The following is a 24,124-nucleotide window of genomic DNA, read 5'->3' as shown; positions in this document are numbered from 1 at the left end:
ATGAAGAAGCCGCCAAGTGCACCTGTCAGTTATATGAAGAAGCCGTCAAGTGCACATGTCAGTTATGAAGAAGCCATCAAGTGCACCTGTCAGTTATATGAAGAAGCCGTCAAGTGCACGTGTCAGTTATATGAAGAAGCCGTCAAGTGCACGCGTCAGTTATATGGAGAAGCTGTGTTGTATATATCGTCGGAAACCGTAATCAACCGTGGGTTTCCGACGATGTGTTGTATATAAAGCGTTATATGGAGAAGCTGTTGAATATACTTGTGGTATGAAGAAGCCATAGAATACATGTCTTTAATGAAGAAGTCTTATATAACTCGCATCAAATGAAGAAGCCGTAAAATACATCCATTGGGTCGATAATTTAGAGGACCTAAGAACTCTAAATTATTAGAGATATCAAATCTTTGGTCAGGATTCATTGAAATCAATGCATTCCTCGGTTATTGCAAAGATCAAAGGTTAGTGCCGCAGTCAATATTCTGCGACATACCTTCATACGTAATATGTTTACGGTGACAATTGAGACGAGCGAAGACTCGTAAAATTTTGCAACACAACTTTAAGCGCGGGAAACAGTAAACAGTGCATTGTGACGTCATATTAGCTGATATTTTTTTCTCTCCTTCTTTCAAACTATGCAATTATTAACAACAAAACTTATGAAGCTATAAGAAAACTTATCTGAAAATTAAACACGTTTGTAGTATTTTCCAAACTATTTGTTTTATCTACGGGGTTGTCCATGAAGTGTACCGCAGTAACGGCGACATTTTTCCAGAAGCATTCTGGGTAATACCGAGCGAATCTCTGACAGGTCGAAGGCCCGCCCGCGAAGCAAGGTTCTAAACGTAACACGTATGTAAAAAAAAAAAAATAGGACAAACATCAGCAAAAGAATAGAAATAATTTCTACATACGTTCACTGAACATTTTGTGATCCATATGGGCGCCGCCATTGTTTTGTTCATTTCTTGCTTCAACAGTTATTCGTGTTTTAATTTTAAATGCCAAAAATACAAGACTCTAACGTCCGCGAAGCATTAGGCTCTAAAGGTAACTTACTAATTGGTCAGTTATGAGAATGGGGGGGGGGGGGGTGTCAATAAAACGGTTTTCATTTTGAGTTTTAAGAAAAACGAATTCAGTTCATATCACCTAATGTGTGGGGTTTTTTTCTTTCGATGTATTTTTGTTTCTTTGATCATTGAAAATATTTTACGATCGATACAAAACATGATCAGGGGTTGTATGCCACGCACAATTACGTCACACGGCGTGGGAACAACTACTTTGGGATACGAATAATTTATCGTATGAGGGATATCCATATGATAAAGGAGTATATTTGTAATATAATAGGATTCCTGCATTCCTGATATGAACACAGGCACGAGCCGTTTATCACACACCTTTACCCTTTATTTCACTCCTTATCGTACGTCAATCTCTCATCAGAGGGTGTTACGCTACGCTCCACAATAAACTGGATCCCCGCTGATTGGTGCTACACACAACGGGTAAGCGGTACTTTGGTTAGCCCAAATGAGCCGATTTCATTGGTCAGTTGATTTTTATGTCTCACTAGAGAGATTCCGAATGGTAGAGTCGTTGTAGTCTAGTTATGACGTCAAAGTCTAGTGCGCTACGTTACGAAGTTTCGCGCTTCATAGGCCTACTTCACTGTATTCGTAACGTAGTGTAGTCGACTGACGTCCAAGTTAGCGTCATTGTTGTTTTGAAAGGAACTCTCGCTATACGCGTGAGATAACGATACAGCTCAAATCCTGGCTCAATCGTATCACGCGCTCGTCTTTTTCCGTAACCGGTAAATAGCCGAGTAGTTACGATTGATCCTGGCTGTCAAAAGAAGCGAGGTCAACAGGGTAGCAGTTGAAACTTGCGTAGCGCGCCCTCTGGTGAGAGAATGATCGTACGTTTCTGGAACACCTCATTCTCTACCCAGAGTTCCGTGAGCTCCTCGCACTATACCTCTGTCAACGGCTTTTTACAGAAATCTTGTAAAAGTTTCTTTGATCCAACATTTATGTTTTGGACTAAATATTTAGTCATATTATGATATGTTTTGGTGCAATTAAATTGATGCTTACTGTAAATTGTTTAAAATCGCCGTTCTCTGATCATAAATTTGGAACTACTTCGTAATATGCGTATGAATGTAGGATATACACGTGGTGGAGATTTAAATGTAAACATGGAATCAAAAGTAGGAAAGGCTGTAAAAATACGATAAAACTTGTAAAATAAGAGACAGACAGCTAAATGGTAAATATGCACTTATTAAAGTGTCAGTTGGCTATGAAAAAGCCTGATGTATCACCTGTTGCCTGAACTTTTAAAGGGAACGGAAACCGAGAATATTCTTTTTTATTATATAGCTAATAAATAGTCTAATATAAAATCTGCGTAAAATCTAGAGAATGTTAGCGTTCAATATCCTGAGAATTTATTGAACGCTAACTTTGCATTGCGTAAATTGTATGCGCCCGAAACATTCCGAGTATGAGCGTTCAATATTGACGTTACCGTAACGACGTAAACAAGCCAAAATGGCAGACGACGGTCCTCCGAATCTGACAGAGCCGGTATTTGATATTTACTTAAGCAAAATGTTTTACTGTACATAGATTATGATGTCCCCATTTACAAAATCAGTTTGCTTCATGCATTAATGACGGGTTAAATATTGAACAGTTAAGAAGTGCATGCTGTTATTGCACACTGCCAATATTGATGAAATTTCGTCTATTTTGGAGTATTTTGAGTGAAAAGGGAAATAATTTAACAGCTAAATACTTTAGCTATATAATAAAAGGGTTATTGAACTTATATTATAGGGTTATTGAACTTATATTGGTGAATATTGGCACTCGTTGGCTGTCAAAATGCACGAGCTTGCAAGTGCATTTTGACAGCCAACGAGTGCCAATATTCACCTATATAAGTTCAATAACCCTTTTATTAAATAGCTAAATTATTTAGTTGTTAAATCATATCCCTTTTCACGCAAACTACTCCAAAATAGACGAGATTTCATCAATATTGGCAGTGTGCAATAACAGCATGCACTTCTTAACTGTTCAATATTTAACCCGTCATTAATGCATGAAGCAAACTGATTTTGTAAATGGGGACATCATAATTTATGTACAGTAAAACATTTTGATTAAGTAAATATCAAATACCGGCTCTGTCAGATTCGGAGGACCGTCGTCTGCCATTTCGGCTTGTTTATGTCGTTACGGTAACGTCAATATTGAATGCTCATACTCGGAATGTTTCGGGCGCATACAATTTACGCAATGCAAAGTTAGCGTTCAATAAATTCTCAGGATATTGAACGATAACATTCTCTAGATTTTACGCAGATTTTATATTAGACTATTTATTAGCTATATAATAAAGGTGAATATTCACCTATATAAGTTCAATAACCCTTTTATTATATAGCTAAAGTATTTAGTTGTTAAATTATATCCCTTTTCACTCAAAATACTCCAAAATAGACGAGATTTCATCAATATTGGCAGTGTGCAATAACAGCATGCACTTCTTAACTGTTCAATATTTAACCCGTCATTAATGCATGAAGCAAACTGATTTTGCTAAATTCTCAGGATATTGAACGCTAACATTCTCTAGATTTTACGCAGATTTTATATTAGACTATTTATTAGCTATATAATAAAGGTGAATATTGGCACTCGTTGGCTGTCAAAATGCACTCGCAAGCTCGTGCATTTTCACAGCCAACTCGTGCCAATATTCACCGATATAAGTTCAATAACCCTATAATATCATGTGATTATATTGTCACGTGATTCCAAGCGTTGACAGAGGTGTATGTGAAGCTTGCGTAACGCGCCCTCTGGTGAGAGAATGGGAACACCTCTGTAGTTTTTATTCGGAGTACCTCGAAATTTTTTCCGCTTGGATCCAGAACAAATTCTCACCCCATCGTTTATGCCATTTTCAAGGTTTTCTCCTAGAATTTAAAATGGAACTAAAGAAAGTGGGGGTAGGAGATAAAAAATTTAAATCATTATCGAAAATACTGAATTTTTAAACAAAATTTCGAATAAATTAATCTACACTTTTATAAGAATCGGTGTTGTGTTTCGGTAACAATTTTGATGCACCAGATGCGCATTTCCACAAATAATGTCTCTTCAGTGATGCTCAACCGAAATGTTTGAAATCCGAAATAACAATGAAGTTTTAGAGCTATTTTAGTGAAAAACAATGTGCCAAATAAGTGGAGTCTAAGGATAAGAGTTAAGCGTGAGGGAGATAATCCTTAATTTTGAAATGAATTTCTAAATTTTATAACAGCAATTATATATACATCCGTATTTTCAAGCTAGTAACAAAGTACTTAGCTACTGGGCTGTAGAGACCCTCGGGGACTAACAGTCCACCAGCAGAGCGCTCGACCCAGGGGTCATAATGTAAAACCTAATAAATTACAGCATTTGAACTAGTTTCAAGTGTCGTGCAACTACTTGTATGATAAATTATAAAACTGAAATACACATATAGGAGTATAAAAATAGAAGATATATTGGATGAAACAGAAACTGTAATATCATGCAGATTTAGAACTTTTGGATTAATCAATCCGTCCGCCACAAAATATAGTTCCTACCAAACCCTTTAAAAATTTGAATTGACACAATTTTTTTTTTCAACTGGATAGAGTTCAGTAATATTGATCGCCTCGAGAATTTTTCACTCATATACAGACGTCACCAAGACCGGTGAAGGGCTTCTTTAGGCCTATGCTCGGCGCTTACAGCCATTGAGCAGTGAGGGTTCTTTAGCGTGCCACACTTACTGTGACACGGGTCATCCGTTTTTAAGGTCATCTCCGAGGACCCGTGGCATTCACACCTGATGCCGAGCGTTTGGCGATGGAACTGTCAGTAATAGATGTGTGTGTTTGCACCTTTGGGATTAATATTGAACCACTAAATACTTAGTTGTAGCATCCTGCGCAGTAGTCCGAAAAATCTGACGTTTTCCTGGTTTTTTATGAATTTGATATTTACCGTGCTGGGAAAACGTCAGAACCGGCGCCATTACGTAAACTGGAAATTCGTCGCCTCCATTTGGATGCGGCATTCTCGGGCCGATTTTAAATACTTGCGAGACAAATTCAAAGACTTAATTAATCAATAAAACGATGCTTCTTGTACTTATTAATATCGATTTTATGGTTTCTTTCATCACATAAATAGCCTCATGAAAACATTTTAACAAACTGTCGAGCTTTGTTTTAAGTCACGCTCAAATGACAACGAAAATTCAGTTGACTGCAATTGTGTGCTTCTGTTATCGAATTCTCAGGTGATATTTTCTTTTGATTGATATTAGTAAGAACAAATAATTGATTAATTATGATTTGAATTCGACTCCAAAGTATTTAAAGTCGACCCGAGAATGCCGCATCCAACTGGAAACGGCGATTTTCCAGTTTACGTAATGGCGCCGGTTCTGACGTTTTCCCGGCACGGTAAATATCAACATCATAAAAAAAGCCAGAAAAACGTCAGATATTTCGGACTACTGCGCAGTTGTGCTAAAAAGCTCAGGAGCCAACTTCTATAATAAAATCTTCAAAACTACAACATGACTTACCATACTGCAGCAATTGTCGCCGACTTGAAATCCGACACAGCATCATGGTATTCATAGATCCACATAAGCACATGTTAATCGAAGAGACATGACGTCATCTGTTGTAAGCCACTCAAGACGCATCAAACGATCCCGCTAAATAAAAGCATAATGAAACAGCAATCTTGCAAATACTTGATATACCGTTTTTTATTTTACATATGACATCGTTGAACATATCGGAGTTTGTTTTTTTAATTTTTACCGTTAATGTTTTTTGTAACTATATTTGTAAACAAAGACTACAAAATAATGAGGGGGGGGGGGGGGGGGGGGTGTCCATTTTATTGTACGTTGAAGGCCTATCAACGTAACAGCTCCATGGTGCAATGTAAAGTTAGGGAAAAGAATAGTGCCATCTTGGTTGTCAAAGGGGGGGGGGGGGTGTCCCCATACCAAATTACATTTATAATATGTATGTATATATATTCTCATCCGATGACCGCCACGGTGGTCTAGAGGTAGAACGTTCGCCCCGCATGTGGAAGGTCGGTGTTCTTATCCCGGCCACGACAGACCTAAGTCGTTAAAACAGGTCGTGACATTGCCATCGCCAAACGCTCGGCACCAGGTGTGAATATCACGGGTCCTCGGAGATGACCGACCATATCGAATCAGTTGAGAGAAATAAACACCATATGCATGCAATAATGAAAAGTTGACGATGGAAAAGCTGAAACTATCCCGTTTGTCATACAGTTGGGTTGTTAGTTTACCGTTAAAATCTACTTTCAATAAAATATCTAAGTAGGAAGCAGAAGTGGACGACTCTGTGATGTCTTTTATTTCGAGTTCACAGAGATAAATTGAATCGACGTATGAATGAAAGTTATCATTGTTAATCGATAAAACGTCGTCGATATAATTATCTAATATATCTAAATGTCGAATTGATGGTCACAGCAAGATATTTTTTTCTTCTCACGTAAAAGTTTTTAAATAAATTCTGCTTCAAAGGAATATAAAAACAGGTCAACTAACAAAGTAGCACAATTCGTGCCCATGGGAATTCCAACAGACTGTTGGAAGACCTGGTCACCAAAGACCACGAAAATATTATCAATAAGGAACTCCAGCATATTTTTATTTCAACTTCAGAGTATAGTACTTGTGTGTGGAATCAGAGTGGTGTTTTACAAAGTAATTGTTCGGATGACTGATCAATAGATATGAATATTTGCGTTTCCCATTTTTGTCGAAGAAGCAACTGCCTTTGATGTCAAAATGTCTAGTCTTTAATCTATCGTGAGGAATGGTCGTGTAAAGCGTTGAAAAGTCATGCGTTTTGATGTTGATTTGAAAAGAGTTTTGCAATTTCAAGTTCACTAAAAGTTCTTTAGAATTCTTTAGAATCCACATTTGATTAACACCACTTCTGGCATATGTAGTCCCACAGTAAGTTTGAAGTTTCTCCTTCACAGCTGTTAATATTTTCGTGAGGAGCAAAGATAGGGGCTTGGTAGAGCACTTACTGGATCCAGCAATGTGTCTTTGTTTGTAAGGGTTTATATAGATAGATAGATAGATAGATAGATAGATAGATAGATACTAGTATCTTAACACTAAATATACAAATATTGAACCATAAATGTACCTACATGCTTCTTGAACCCTAGATATACCTGTATACCGGTAATATGTATCTTGCATTATTCCTGTATTTGCTTAAGACTCCAGACTTCTTCTGACCGATGAGGACTTTGCGCTTTTACTGGAAGATAGATCTTTTGTCGATTACTTCAACATATTCCTCACGTTACCGGTAAGTTACTTCAACATATTCCTCACGTTACCGGTAAGTTACTTCAACATATTCCTCACGTTACCGGTAAGTTACTTCAACATATTCCTCACGTTACCGGTAAGTTACTTCAACATATTCCTCACGTTACCGGTAAGTTACTTCAACATATTCCTCACGTTACCGGTAAGTTACTTCAACATATTCCTCACGTCACCGGTAAGTTACTTCAACATATTCCTCACGTCACCGGTAAGTTACCTGGTCAAGTCTATTTCATAATGTTTACTTAGATTCTATTTCATACCAAATGAATAACTTTTGTTCGTCGTCTCAAGACGAATACAACTTAATTATGATTACGGACATGCGTGCGAGTGTGTGCGTCTGTTCGTGTGAATGTGTGTTTGTCCTTCGCAAAATCCTTCCCCACAAGCCTGAGCTACATGTATATATGAAAAGGATATTTGCATGACATTGTAGGTTTTTGGACAGCGGATAATTTACAACTTCATTGAAAAGGTGTTTGTTTTTGAACCGCCAATAAAGAAAAACAATAACGTATGTATTACTGTTTTTATCCTCTATACAAGATTTATAATCATCAGCAATTGCAATCACTAAATAGTTCCGTCATCAGCCAACTAACGAGAATGTTTCTGTGATACTATGGTACTGACCATTTGTTGAAAATTCTTTCGCAGCAGATAGACAGGTGCCGTGTAATCACTTTCCTGAAACAGGAGCGGTATCCACTATTTCAGAGGACCAATCTGTACATTGAGTACCTTCTCTGTTGTCGTCTGCGAGATGTGGAGGTGAATTTTGAATCAAGAACTTTTAAAGGTATTTTTTACCATAATATTATGTTCGTGGATATGTATTTGTAGTACGGGCCAGTTTTAGTTTTCTACATGTAAGCATGTTCTTTTCGAAGATTTAATAAAATTGAACATTTAGTGGTATTGAAAGCAGTTTTTTAAAAAAAAAAAAATCAAGTTCAGAACTTTTACATATACTCGTATCGTTTTAATATTTAACAGGACTGCGTTCTAGAACTCTGGTCCTAACTAGTTACGAGTACATTTTTCAATTGCCCCATCCCTGTAGCCGATATTGAAGCAGCCCAGTTCATTTTTTTTTTATTAAGGAGGAATACTACATCCTCATAATGGCTGACTTCCTTTCGAAACTTGAATGGAAATATAGATATAAGCAATATTGATACTTGTTATACATTCCTTTGAAATCTAAACGCCGTATAGCTCAGTAAGTTAATTTGTCGAATGCTGATCTGCAGATCGTGGGTTCGAGGATAGAAGGAATTTTATTTTTTCCCAGATTATTTTCTAATAAATCTGCATTTTAGCTAGATAAATTAAAAGCTTTCAATTTGGAAACATATTCGTACATATCATATCACATTTCTCTGGCGTGTTAGATTCCTATTCCTCCTCAACAATTAGCAAACGAAACAAATGTTGAAACGGTAACGACATAATTATAATTTCAGAGGATCTCGAGAAGAATTCACACTTTGCCCGCAATGTTCTGGGAAACGTGCTTGGGATGCAAATGTTCCGAGATTTCATCAAGGGGACAGCTGGTGAAAACGTATTTCGATGCTGGATAGAAATTGAGAAATGGAAATTATTAGACGGAGCTCTGCCCCATAAGACAGAGATGGCCCACAGCATCAAAATCACATACTTATCCCAAGGTTCTCCTTGTAATCTCACAACCCGGGGAAAACAACTCGTCTACAAAGGTATTTCAATATTGCTGAGTTCCATTTCTTTTTGTTTGTTGGTCTGTTGCTCTTTTTTTTTTTACATTCGGGGTGGGGATGGGTGTGTGTGTGGGGGTGGGGGGGGGGGGTGGGGGGGGGGGGGGGTTATAGTTTTTATCTAATTTTGATAAATCTTACCAAGAATAAAATATTCAATCTTTAAAGGGAACATCAACTTTGAAATGATACATGAGAAAGATATCGAAGAGGAAATCCTGGCGGCAGTTTCGCACATGGATGCGCAGTACACGGTCGATACACTTGATGCATTCGACAATCTTCAGATAATTCTCCTGTCAGCCCTGAGACGATACTGGGTTCCACGATACTTTATCCACCTCTACCATACTGTGTCGCCACAAACTCTTGCCTTTCTAAACAACGAGACTCCCTTTGATATATATACTCTATTACCACAACACCGGAAACTGCGCAGTCCAGTCAGCTCACCGGGTATCTACAGCGCAAAGTCTAACAGTCCTGGGTCGCTTTCTACACGAAAGCTATTCTCCAGTAATATTGACAAGCCCAAGAAGTATAAGTACAGTGTTCCAAATATTAGTACGCAGATTCCTATTGATGCTCAATTCTCCACTGCCTCCTCCGAGAAATCCTCCGAGATATTTCTCGAACCGAAACAAGTCACATCTGTTTGGAGTGGTAGGTCTATATGTTGATTTCCTAGTATTTACATTAAAAGAGGCAAATATCTCCACTGCATCAATGGTATTTTTTAAATCTTATTTTCATTTTATATATTTTCCGAATAGGAAAGGAAAAGAAAACTATTGGAGACGAGAAAGATGAAGCAAACGATGTCGGCGATCTGGAGAGATGGGGAAAGTCCTCTCGCTTTTTCGGGAATTCTCCAATGCACTATACCATTCCCGTATACGTAACTTCTTACGTTGTGGGTCGCCGACGATTGGGTTTTAATCATGTTTCACAGGATACAAACTTTAAATCGATGATCGTGTTCGCCTCTGACGCATTGGCTGGATCTCCATTCGGTCAAACTCTTCAGAATCGCGGATTAATTAAGAAAAATTGCATGTTGGGTTTCTGGAAAGATGTCCGCCATTACCTGGATGCCGATGAGAAGTATCTGGATCCATATGGAATACCTATGAAACAGAAACTGGCGAGACAGATTACTGAAAAATATCTCGCTTTTGATGACAATCCGGAGTGCATTTTCCCTGAACATCTGAAAATACCTATTTTTCAGAGTCTGAACTCACAATATGACACAACAATGATAACAGATGCACAGGATATTATTTTGCAGGTATAAGTATACTAGTAGTAGCATTAGTATGAGGGACAGATAAAGTATATTAAAGATGTATATCGTTGATTGTAGTGGTGTTTGTCCGGTCTTCTTTATATAGGTACTAGCAGAATCTTGGCAAGAATATGCAAGAGAAGATAGAACATTGTTCCTAATTAATGTTGTGAGTATGGTTACAAGCAGCAGATTTTTAAAAAAATATATATTATATTTATTAAAAAGTATCAAAATAAGACAAATAAATTAATATATATAATTTTGATGTAGTGCAACTCATTGATCGACAGAAATGTGATAAAGATGTCCGCCACAAAGTGTGATCAGGCTGACCCAACAGAAATGATGAAACATGGATTGCAGGACTCTCCTGCGAAAAGTAAAGCATTGACTACGCCATGTGCTCGTGTGACGGTAGGGGCCCCAACTCTTACGGACGAGCACTCGATGAAATCTTTGGAGTACGCAATACTTTGTGATGAATATGGTACGCAATATATGCGCAGTGGATCCTATGCGCGGATCCAGATTTATTAAACAGAGAGTCGGGGGCATATCGTTTTTGGTCTGTCCATCTGTTTGTCCCTAAAAACTTTAATCTCGCCCATGACTTTTGAATGGATGGTGATAGGGCTTTCATATATATCACCATATATCGCAAGGTTGATTCTTAATTCTGAGGTTAAAGGTCAAAGCTACAAATAGGTCATGTCCATGAGACCTATATGTCACTATTGCTCTGGCAATGAGATTTGTTTAAAAATCGGTTTTAAAGACATCTTTACTTCAATCTAAAATATCGAGTTTCAGTAAGAAAGACATGCCTATGGTCCGCGTATTGCAGTCCTCTTCCCCCTTTTATTATGCCCCCTTCGAAGAAGGGGGGAATATCGCTTTGCATCTGGGCTGCGTTCAATATCGTAGCGGCTAGTCTAGCTGCTAGGCTAGATATTTATAGGTTATAGACTTTGTATGGGAAAATATGACGACCGAGTTTTTTGGCGCGTAGACGGACCGAGCTCAATATCTTGAGAACCATTCCATTCATCGTAATGATATTTCATATGTGGGTTGGTTAAGAGTAGAAGACATTGATTTTCAGGTCAAAGGTCAAGGGTCAATCTACTCTGGGCATAGGAAGTTGCTGTCTAACGTATTTCATATCAATGTTAGGCTGTTATTCACACACTGCTTTTGACTACGGATTACTCTGTTTACCTGATCAAGGTATAGGACACGGATGTGACCGATCGACAGGGGATGCTTGCTCCTCCTAGGCATCTGATCCCACCTCTGGTATGTCCAGAAGTCCGTATTTGCCCAACTCTTATTTTCCTTAAAGGAGTTATGAGCTTGATCACTGTTCGTTATCTTAACCTTTTCATGTGTATTCCTTTTTTCTTCTTCTTTTGACAAGACCATTCTTTTGAAACCAAATCTTTGACCTACTTTTGACAAACTTTAACCTAATGCCATAAGTTTTGAATGGATGGCGATAAGGCTTTCGTATTCCACATGTGTATTCCTTGTGGTATGACCTTTCTTTGGGTATATACCAGAATTAATTTGCTGTCAACAGTGTTTCACAAGCGCATCTTGTTTCTGAGAGGAGTTCTGATCCAAATCTTTTTTTCAAAGGTAAAATTTTTACACCTTAAATTACATCAAATATTCACTTTATTGGATATCAGTCAGGGTCCGAACCCGTACCCCGCTGGATCTGCGTATGTATCCCGTAGTTCTTCATCTTCTAAAGTCCATTTTCCCAAGCCAAGAGTTGGTGATCCAACATAATATTCATGGAATCGTGAGAAATATGTTGGATCTTAAACCCCTTGACTTGAAAAGACGTTTGAAGTCATGAATTTTCATAAGACAATATTATGTATTTACTGTTTTGATACAGGGCGTGTTGGGATGTCTTCACTCACGTCCTCCACGCTTGGTGACTTGATAGGCGTGATGTATAGCGACTACGGCAGTTTACGTATCAAGAGAGAACCAGTCAAACGGCATGGTGAGTTACGGGGGCTATACAGGCAGTTCGTTAACTCCATTGATTAAGTAATGATTTGACAACGTCTATGGATATTATATGATATATCATATCATGCACCACACCAAATTGAATTAAATGTTCTCGCAATATTTTGAAGTATGTCATAATTAGTAAAGATATATATTGTATATTTTTAGGAAAAAAGACTGTTTTTCGCCCTATTTAATATAAACCGAAAATTCACACACCCGTGTAATATGGTTTAATATAATATTCATATTGTACCCCTTTCCGGATAATTTCGGTGTTTATATCATGCCTAACTACTCTCAGGCTGATTCACATTGACCTCGAGCTAATTTTTTGAAAGTGAAATTACATTGAGTCAAAGGGGAAGTGAGTTTACGTTTTCCAAGCAATAGAAGTCTTAGTTATTAGAAGCAGTTCTAAACAAGAATATTTTTATCGTTTTTATGGAGATTTTGAAACTACATGCTCCATGTATTGTTTATATTTTTAAACTTTTTTTTAAAATTTAGAATTTCTTCACAATCTCCTCAACAAGCCAAAGATCGACATTGAAACTATTAAGGTCTCCCGCCTAGGGATTCTGGCCACACCGGAAGTGACTGCTATAGAGAAGGCTCATTACCGGTCAATTCTCCGGAGACTCGTGATCCGCCGGCGTGGGATCGTTATAGAGAGACCACCTAGGCCAAGGTAAGATTTTTACAATTCATTAAAAGAATTATGGGAATAAGCTAGCAATTTTGTGCAGAATATTTGTTAAAGTCTCTGAATTACAAAGAACTCTCAGGCCCAGGGTTCCAAACTAAGTATCGTTAAACCCTGCATGGCTTGTTAAATGTTGTGAAATATACCCTGCTTCCCTTCATACAAACTTTAGAACTTGTAAACCAAGCTTTAGCAGTAGATACATGGATACAAACTTTAGCAGTAGATACATGGATACAAACTTTAGCAGTAGATACATGGATACAAACTTTAGCAGTAGATACATGGATCCAAACTTTAGCAGTAGATACATGGATACAAACTTTAGCAGTAGATACATGGATACAAACTTTAGCAGTAGATACATGGATACAAACTTTAGCAGTAGATACATGGATACAAACTTTAGCAGTAGATACATGGATACAAACTTTAGCAGTAGATACATGTATCCAAACTTTAGCAGTAGATACATGTATCCAAACTTTAGCAGTAGATACATGTATCCAAACTTTAGCAGTAGATACATGGATACAAACTTTAGCAGTACATACATGGATACAAACTTTAGCAGTAGATACATGGATACAAACTTTAGTAGTAGATACATGGATACAAACTTTAGCAGTAGATACATGGATACAAACTTTAGCAGTAGATACATGGATACAAACTTTAGCAGTAGATACATGGATACAAACTTTAGCAGTAGATACATGGATACAAACTTTAGCAGTAGATACATGGATACAAACTTTAGCAGTAGATACATGGATCCAAACTTTAGCAGTAGATACATGGATACAAACTTTAGCAGTAGATACATGGATACAAACTTTAGCAGTCGATACATGGATCCAAACTTTAGCAGTAGATACATGGATACAAACTTTAGCAGTAGATACATGGATACAAACTTTAGCAGTAGATACATGGATACAAACTTTAGCAGTAGATACATGGATACAAACTTTAGCAGTAGATACATGGATACAAACTTTAGCAGTAGATACATGGATACAAACTTTAGCAGTAGATACATGGATACAAACTTTAGCAGTATATACATGTATCCAAACTTTAGCAGTCGATACATGTATCCAAACTTTAGCAGTAGATACATGGATACAAACTTTAGCAGTAGATACATGGATACAAACTTTAGCAGTAGATACATGTATCCATAAAGCAACAGACAGTAGAACACGGTTACATCGAACACGCTTTTAATGAAGTCACACTTACAGTGAAGTAATCCCTGTAGTTTTAAAACATATTATGTACTCATTGGAGATAACGAATTACGTAAATATAACGAATCTAAATTGTTCATCCCCAGCACTTCGTTATGAGCGTTATTTACTGTGATTTGAAAATTTCACATTGCTGGGTACACAGTTAAAGATTAAAAATTGCAGTTGTTGAATCACATTTAAGAAATAAATGCAATAGCGTGTAATTTGTGATGTCAAAATAAAATGAATAGAGCTTTAAAATGCCCACAGTTCTTTGTACATAACAAGAGTTTTGGATAGTATAAGTTTTTACCGCCATTTTTAAAAGTGTGGCATATTTTAAGAATGTTTTCTTGCAAGTTGATTTAGTCATTATGGTAAAACTAATTTTGTAAGCAATTAATGTAGAATTGTCATAAATACTTCCATAATTTTAATTATCAAAGTATTTAAACACATGGAATACACTTATGAATACTCCATTACGGTATCCTGGATTAAAAGCAGGCGTAAAAAATAATAGACTTGCCTTTCTCCTCAGAAATTTATTGGATGTTTTGCATGACTCAAACCACTACGAGTTCTTCAAAAGATTTATGATGAGTAACGACATAACCCAGCCTTTACTGCTCTGGAAATATGTGGAGGATCTAAAGGAGGCGAAGTCTACTAGAGTCATCAACAATCTCATCTCTACCATATACAGAAAATTCTTTAGCAGCAGCACCAAGCAAGGTTTGATATACATTATTCATTTTTATTGCTTAAAATGAAGGAGATATGAAGATGTATTCATTGAAATAAAATCATATTCCCCAAGGGCGCAGTCTATTCTCATTAAAAGTATATCGGTTAGATCCACTCGTTAAGTATGCGAGCGGATCTATCATCTAATTTTAATCAGATTGCCAAGGGAATGCAATGTTTTTTTAAAATTAAAATGCAATTGAAATTGAGAAGAAGAAAAAAGGTCATCGTATTCGAATTCATGTACGAGCATCAAAATAATGTGATACAATAACGATTTGTTACACTGTAAATTCCTTTAATATTTTACTTCCTAATGTATAAGTAGTGGAATACGATATTTGAGCGAAAGATGAAGTTTTATTCTCCCTTGCACATGACTGCCTAGCTCATTTCCGATTGGCTGAGATCGGACAACTTAACACGCAACCCCCCAACCCCCGTTACTTGAGATTTACAATGTCTGTAATGATAGTTAAAATTATGGATTATCTGCTAGTCAGGGGCAAATACAATACTATGTTTAATCTTTCAAGATATTGAGCAGACATTTCCAAATAAACACTCATTTGTGGCATGACCTTTGACCTAGTACTTGACAACCAATTTGGGTCATTTACTCTACAGGGTGTACCAGCGTACCAAGTTTGATGTCTACCAAGCAAAGAGTTTGCAAGATATTTTAGTAGAAAATCTTACTATGTCAAGAGTACTTTGACCATTGCTCTTTAACTTTGTGTGACATCAAAACCAGTAGGTGTCATCTACTTCTAAGGTAGAACCAGTGTACTAAGTTTGATGTCTGGTTCTCTAGATATTCAGCGAACAATATTTTACTATTTCCAGTTTGACCCTTCACCTCAAAATCAGTAGAAAACATTTACTTCTTACAAGGAACCAGTGTACCAAGTTTGATGTCCTTCAAGCATAGTATTCTCAAGATAATGAGCGGACGATACATTACAATCTAATTAAAATTAGATGTTAGATCCGCTCGCGTATATGTATGCGAGTACGCGAGCGGATCTAACATCTAATTTTAATTAGATTGGATACATTACTGTGTCCAATTTGACCTTTGACCTCGTGATCTTAGATACAACCAATGTATCAAGTCTGATGTCTGTTAAACAGAGGTTTCTCAAGACAATGAGCGGACAATATCTTACTATGTCTAGTTTGACCATTGACCTTTTGACAATGAACGAGTATTCCAAGTTTGATGTCTGTCAAGCAAAGGGTTCTCAAAAATAATGTTTGGATAATATCCTCCTAATTCCAGAGTAAACCGACCCTTGACCTTTGACATTGTAATCTGAAAATCAATTTAGGGGAAACCAGTATAGCAAGTTTGATTTCTTAAGATATTCAGCTGACAACACTTGGTTTACGACATACCGTTCTTAAGATATTCAGCTGACAACACTTGGTTTACGACATACCGTTCTTAAGATATTCAGCTGACAACACTAGGTTTACGACATACCGTTCTTAAGATATTTAGCTGACAACACTTGGTTTACGACATACCGACCGATAGGTACAAACCAATAGCCCCCCCCCCCTTTTTTTTCCAAGGTGTATTTATCATCTGATGTCTCCAACAGGCCAAAAATTCAGAATTGGTTATTATGTTTTAGTCACTCAATGAAAACTTACGTCTCTACTCAGTTTCGATTATCTTGCACCAATTCTAGTAGCCCGATCTGACGTTTTGAATTTTTAATCATATGATAATTAAAACAATTATTGCTCGGTGTATATTGTACTTTTCAGAAAGCAGAAAACATCGCATTGACCTAAAAAATGTCAATAATTGTATGATACAGAATTATCATATTGAGGTTTATATATTATGCATGTGTTTACCTTTTGTACTGAAGCCTTGATTACCTTTGCATCATCGCTGGTCAAACCGATTTTACATTTAATAAATGAATTTTTCAGAGTAAAAAGTATTCATGACTTGGAGTACATGTATTCAAAGATCACAAACCTCCTTGCATTAAATCAAACTGCACCCAGGGATATTGAAAAACACCAAAATTAAATCAGTTATCAGTTTACAAGTCTGCCATTGACACAAGTTTCATAAGAATGCAGTGAAGGTTTGCTAACAAGGGAACCGACAGACACACAAACACGTTATAGCCTGTTAGATAGAATCACAGCCTTCTAAAGCTCACATTTCCTGTAGGTCTCTTACAGGATTGCAATGATGAAATTCTCCGCCAGATATCCACCATGGAGCGGATACCTCCAAGTGTTCTCTACATAGCGCAGACTAGTGTTCTCCATTACATTGAAAGAAAATGGTAATGAATCAGATATAAAAGTTATACTTACATTATCATCGAATGGGCATTGAATTTTCAAGAAAACCTAACATAATAGGTTACTCTAATAGTATATAACATAAAAATATTAATAATTTATGCGCATTAGCTTTCTGTGTTACGTGTGTTACGTATGTAACTTTGGCCAGGTTCCCGAAATACTTGGAGACCTACCCAATAGATGAGGATATTGCACCCCCCGAGGACACGGTTGAACCAGACCTATCATATCCTAATCTCGCCGACCTGCAAGAAATCGTTCCCAAAGAGGTAGCGCCTGTCAAGAAGAAATCACGGAAGAAGAAAAAAACGGTAAGGGGTATCGTTTCAATTAATGCGTGCAATAATTGAATTATTGATCTATTCATTTGAATCGTAGCACGCATCAATTCAATTAATGTGCGCAATGATTGCTCTATTTAATTGAATTAATGATAGCATTAATTCAATTGATGCGCGGATTAATTCTTTGAATATATCCTCAAATCATTTATACCGAGCTCCAAATTAAATTTTGCGAGGAATAATTTCACCACATTGACGAGTGTGCATCAATTCAATTGATGAGAACAATAATTGAATTGATGCGCACATCAAATCATTTAGTGTTCTTTTCAAATGAATTAATGCGCTCATGAAATCAATTATTGCTATCATCAAATTTATGCCCACATTTATTCAATTATTGCGCGCAATAATTGAATTGATGCGCGCATCAATATAGAATATCGGAACTTTTATTTTGTCTCCGATTTCATCGCGGTTTTAATGTTAAGTGTGACCAATGAGATTTTGTTTTCTGTGTTTTCAGTAATTGAGCACACTACATGTATCAGATGATGTATAATAAGTTCATGCACTAAGCATCATTTTTGGAAGTGGGCAAACGGAGATCAAAGTTTCCTCCTTCATATTTATTTGTCTGGAAATTGATAGTTAGCAAGAAAAAGTAGTTCTACCCAAACCCCCAAATCGGGGAGGGGGGTTTATTCTTCAGTGTGCTCAGTACATGGCCTCGGTCTAACCTTGCATTTACGCTACCATTTATCACCACTATAAAAAGTGACCAGCTAATAAATTAATGTTTGCACGTAAAAATTATGGGGATGAGACTGCATGGGATAATAAAGGGGAAAGTACGCATGTGAAGTAACCCTCCCCAACCCCCCGTTGCTAGGTGTGATTATTTACGATATGATTGCATACAGCGGTCGGTTGTTATACGCAATGACTCGAAAAATCAAACGGAGTAAATACCCACATACGGTATTTAATTACTTAATTAATTAATTAAGTGTCAAAGTAATCAATTAATTACTTTGATTGTGATGTTTTTGAAGAATTAAAAGACACATCACCTCATACATTTAGAATTTCACCTCATACATTTAGAATTTCCTATGTTTGACTGTAATCTAGTGAGAGGGGTCGGTGATATAGTCCAGAGAAAAAAGATTGCAAAATGTGCATTTAAATGACCTTTAACATGACAAACTTTCTGGAAAAAAATTGTTCCCTGTCCAATTCTTAACAAAATTATATGCCATATACCTACCCAAAATCGTGATGCATGCAGATGTAACTTGATTTAAAAATATTGTCATTTAGTCTTTAAAAACCTCTAGAATGTGCCGGTAGAGAAAGGGTTAAAGAGGTGGGCAGGCATAGCAGAATTGTTCCCTTCTCCCTAAAGAGAATAATACGGTACCTAAAGGAAATACACGATGCGCTGTGAATTATTTGTGAGTCGCCTTCCCCTACCAAACATCAGAAATTTACTAGGATATTCGCTTTCAATACTGAAAAATAATCTTTTTGTATCAGAAATGAATCGTCTTTAGCGATCACTAAGAGTTGTCCAAGTGAAGCATAATTTTCGTAACTTCTTTTTCTGAAGCGTTCCCAGATTATTATTTTTTTAGTTCCGATATCCCGTATTGATGAGAGCAATAATTGGTTTGTTGCGTGCTTCAATTCAAGTATTGTGCGCAATAATTGAATTGATGATATCTTCAAATAATTAAAGATATCTTCAATTATTTGAGTTTATGTAACTAATTTGGCTGTCCATTGACATCGTATTTTCAAGATCAGTATTACTTTGTAATCAAGTCAGAAAATTATCAAAACCAAAACGATTTTATTTTTAAAATAACAACAACAAACTTTTATACCGATACAGAGAGGTACATATGAATGTACATTTGATCTTCTAGTTACACTTATGGCGTGGATTTGTAAATTTGATCATAGAATTTATGAAAGCCTTGAAAAACAAGTATGAATACAAGCTATTCGAACTTTACCTTCGCCGTGAAAAAGAAAAGGATTTGGCAAGTAAGAGAACCTCTAAACCAGCAAAGTTCTTGACAGAAGGAACCCAATTTAATTTTGTTATCTAAAAACTTCTTGAAATTTTAAAATTCCAGTCTCAAAATGTGCATATATAACTAGATTATTTGTAATTATTTCCAGAGGCACCGGAAAAAAATAAATCAAAGTCGTCTAAACCCATCGTCAGCAAACTGGTGGCGGACCTCAACTTCTGGAATGAAGAACAAAAGTACAGAACAACTAATAGATATGCATTTTAATAGTCATGTTCTTTTTCCTAATTTTATTTTTATTGAAGTCAAAACGAATGCATAACCATTCGTGATTGTTGCAACAAAATTCAAGAAACTGCTAATGATAAGAAATACACCTTGAATTCTTTTGAACTCGATAAAAGTTCATTGACTTACAAAGTTGTTAACGTGACCTTGTGAAAATTACATCTTAATTTATCATGAAGTATGTGTTTTTGGTGCAATTTACTTTGTCATACTAGAAACTAAACATTTTATTTCCTTCAAACCTTGACGCCAAGGGCATAGTCAACAAATTGAATGAAATTGTTCTTTTCTAATTCAGCAAAATTAATTAATTCAGGTTCAAAAAGCTCGTTGATGAGATTAGAAACGGGGAAAGCAGTACTAAACAGGACATGGAATTTCTGCTCAGAAAAGCCAACACCATCATTGACTGTTACCTCGCCTCGGAAGTCTTACCACGTGTCCAGGTATGGAACGGTCATCGACCAAATTGTTACTTGAAGTATTGTCGCGAGTGCAGAATTTGGATTAAGTATAAGATATTAACAAAACATATCAAGGAATTGATATCAGGACCTTATCATCAATTGTAAAAAATAGAGCACAAATATTTTTATTTCAGATTAATGTTTCGAATGACGTGGCGAGCTATATCGCCTTTTCCGTCACAAAGTTGGGGCCGACTAGGAGCCTGTTTCACAGCGCCATGGTCCAAATATTTCCAATACTATACTTCTATTGGAAAAGGTTAACTCAGATTTTTTAATACCCTTAAACATCACTCAGCACTATGAAGAATTCTCTCTCAACTGACTTGTGCATTTACCTTAATTTTGTTCAGATTTCGAGCGGAATGGTTACAGAGTAACGATCCCAAGACGTTTTATTGTCGTTTGAAGGAAAAGTTGATTGCTCCTTGGGTAACCTCCATGCCCCACAAAGACATGCGCGGAATTGATTACCTAAAAGTCAGGGAGTCGCAATGCGAAATGATTCCAGTCAGTCAAAACGGTAAAGATTTTTTCCTGGGGTAGATTAGCGGATCCAGAATTTTTTTAACGGGGAAAAGGGAGGGGAGCAAAGTAAACGGCTGGGTGTCTGTCTGTCTTGAGGCCTCCAGTGGGTCCATGGCAAAGCCCTGATGGTGACCGGAAAGGCAAAAAACCCTTGAAATACCACCATTTACTCTCTCGAACGGTTTCTTTATCCCGGGAGAGTGGTGCCAAAATTCAATACAGTAAATACATGCCTGTGTAGACTCTCTCTATAGCCTCATGTTTATCGTGTATGGAGAATTTCACTTGGTAATTTTTGTTAAAATATTTTGTTTTCAGTAGAACATCCTTATCGAATAACTTTCAATGTGATGGGAGGAATTCGCTATATGTTCGCAAATAAACCAATGCCGAAACAGCAAAAGGTGCCCTTGATTTTAAACGAACCATGCACGCGGAAACAGCGGTCGCAAAGAGAAAACGTCAGCCCTTTGCACAAAATACAATGGGAGCATCCTACTCACGGCAAACACATGAATTTTAGGGATGAAATAAAGAAGAAAAAAAGCAAAACTTTCCTCGAAGAGGAAGAGGGTGATCAAAATCTGGATCAGGGGGACGGAAAAGCAGGCGTTCAAAAAAAGAAGAGAAACAAAAAATCTGCAAAAGCGGAGTCAAAAGAGTTGGCTGGAACTAAGTCCCGCTGGAAAGGACAGTCCACTGTGACGATGAACCAGCGGAAGAAGGCTTTTCAACAACTAGTCTACAAACATGTGGATAAGCTGACCAAAGGAAATACGCCCCAAACCACGCGTCTACCCACATTTGACAAAGCTCTATATGCGGCCTTTGCAGCACAAACTCAATCTGAACTCACTGATGACGCTTGATCCACAGGGGCTTGTGTAGAAAAATCAAGACCCCCCCCCCCCCCCCCGGTGAAAACTACACAAGCCCCTGTGCCCGATCCATTAATCTAATGCTAAAGAAATGTGTACAAGTTATTTCCAGTGTCTGTCCTTTATCAAATTCTTCTTGAATTAGTAATAGATCCTCGTGACATGAAATTATCAGTTATAATCTTTTTTTTTTATGGAAACTTTCTTTTCTTTTTTGAATAAAAATTCAACTGTATACCATACTTTACATGTAATTGATCAACTACAGCGTGAATGTTTATGCATGATACACTCACGCTTAGCTGCAGCTCTCTGAAAAAAATATTGGGACGGTTCCGTCTCAATATTTTTATACCCCCCCCCCCCCGCGAACGAAGTTCAGGGGGGTATATAGGAATCACTCTGTCTGTCTGTCTGTCTGTCCGTCTGTCTGTGCAGATTCGTGTCCGGGCCATAACTTCTTTGTTCTTTGACATAGGCATACCATATTTGGCACACAGGTGGATCACCATGAGACGATGTGTCGAGTACCTTCATGACCTCTATATGACCTTGATCCCAAGGTCAAAATTAAAGGTTTTTTTTTTTTTACAATAGATTCATGTCCGGGCCGTAACTTCTTTGTTCTTTGACATAGGCATACCATATTTGACACATGAGTGTATCACCATGAGACGATGTGTCGGATACCTTCTTGACCTCCATATGACCTTGACCTCAAGGTCAAAATTAAAGGTTTTTACAATGGATTCGTGTCAGGGCCATGACTTCTTTGTTCTTTGACATAGGCATACCATATTTGACACACATGAGTGTATCACCATGAGACGATGTGTCGGGTACCTTCATGACCTCTATATGACCTTGAACTTTGACCTCAAGGTCAAAATTGATTATAGGGTTTTGATAGTCATACCATAAGACATGGGTGTATCACTATGAGACTATGTCATGTACATTCATGACCTTGACCTTTGATCTCAAGGTAAAAATTATAGGTTTATAGATGGTTTTCCATCGAAGCGATTAAGCAAGAGTTATTTCCCATTTGCCGCCATATTGTAGGTTAACATGCCCGGATTCCTTCATTATTCAACCAAAATCAACTTGTTATTCTGGTCACTGAGGTGGAGATAAACTGATTTTCTTATTAATATACATTTGTTAATGTATCTTTTACTTCATAATTGCAATATTGCAAAGATTTCCCCCCATATATTTCTGCCTTACATGTTTCAAATTGGTTGCCCAAAGAGGAAAATCCACAAGTTTGACCTACAAAATGGCGGCCAAGGGGAATAACTCGGGGTCAAAATACGTCATATGAAAACCATCTATACCATGGATTTGTGTTCGGACTATATCTTCCATTTTCTTCTACAAAAGCATACCATATTTTTACACTCAGGAAAGAGGTAATTTATACCTATTAACAACACCCTTTGGGAGATTGGGGTAAGCGGGGAGGGAGGGTATTCTTAGTCAGCATTGCTCACAGTACCTCTTGTTTAGAGAGCTACAGCTTTGCAGCTAACTACCTACATTATACAACAAAATTGCAATTTCATAGCCATGGCGCAGTGCAAAGAGTTCGCGTATCCTGGGACATCATACATAGACCTTGCTTTATAGCTGAATCTTCAACATACTAGAAGTCTACGTAATGTTGTTTTCCAAATGTGTATCCCAGCTCCTCTAGTTATTGTATGATGTGAAATCATCGTCATTATCTTTTTTGAAAACACGTGAGAGTATCTTCATGAAGCACTTAGCGCTTCATGAAAAGTATTCGTTGCTGTTCATACCCTCGTGTAATAATTTTTTTATAATTACATTTTACATTTATTTGTTTCGGAATATTACCAGTCGTTAAAACAGTCGCATTATATTTATCAAGATGCATATGCACATCGTTCATATTCATGAGGAAATGTCTATCATTTCATCAGGTAAAGGTAAAAACATTGAAAATGTTATATGATATCTGATGTTATAAGCACAGATTCATGTTCAAAGTAAAGGTCATTGGAAAGAAAAACCAACATTTTTGAAAGTGTCACCAG

General features: G+C 37.0%; 1 protein-coding gene across 1 annotated transcript; it reads left to right on the top strand.

Moving 5' to 3' along the window:
• LOC125663800 (regulator of G-protein signaling protein-like) lies at window positions 1–22,604 on the top strand. Its single transcript, XM_056142664.1, is given in 20 exon segments — window positions 1–154; window positions 7,374–7,465; window positions 7,928–8,005; window positions 8,149–8,290; window positions 8,958–9,212; window positions 9,399–9,959; window positions 10,028–10,521; window positions 10,625–10,687; window positions 10,792–11,008; window positions 12,428–12,538; window positions 13,060–13,240; window positions 15,032–15,225; window positions 17,435–17,552; window positions 17,723–17,885; window positions 19,790–19,966; window positions 20,075–20,136; window positions 20,505–20,634; window positions 20,790–20,914; window positions 21,009–21,178; window positions 21,502–22,604. Coding segments are annotated over 20 exon segments (4,038 nt in total). The 3' UTR covers window positions 22,053–22,604.
• Window positions 22,605–24,124: the final 1,520 nt, after the last annotated feature.

The sequence above is a fragment of the Ostrea edulis genome, chromosome 1 (genome assembly GCF_947568905.1).
Source record: "Ostrea edulis chromosome 1, xbOstEdul1.1, whole genome shotgun sequence".
In the NCBI taxonomy this organism is placed as follows: Eukaryota; Metazoa; Mollusca; class Bivalvia; order Ostreida; family Ostreidae; genus Ostrea; species Ostrea edulis.
This window is presented reverse-complemented; position numbering and strand designations above follow the sequence as displayed.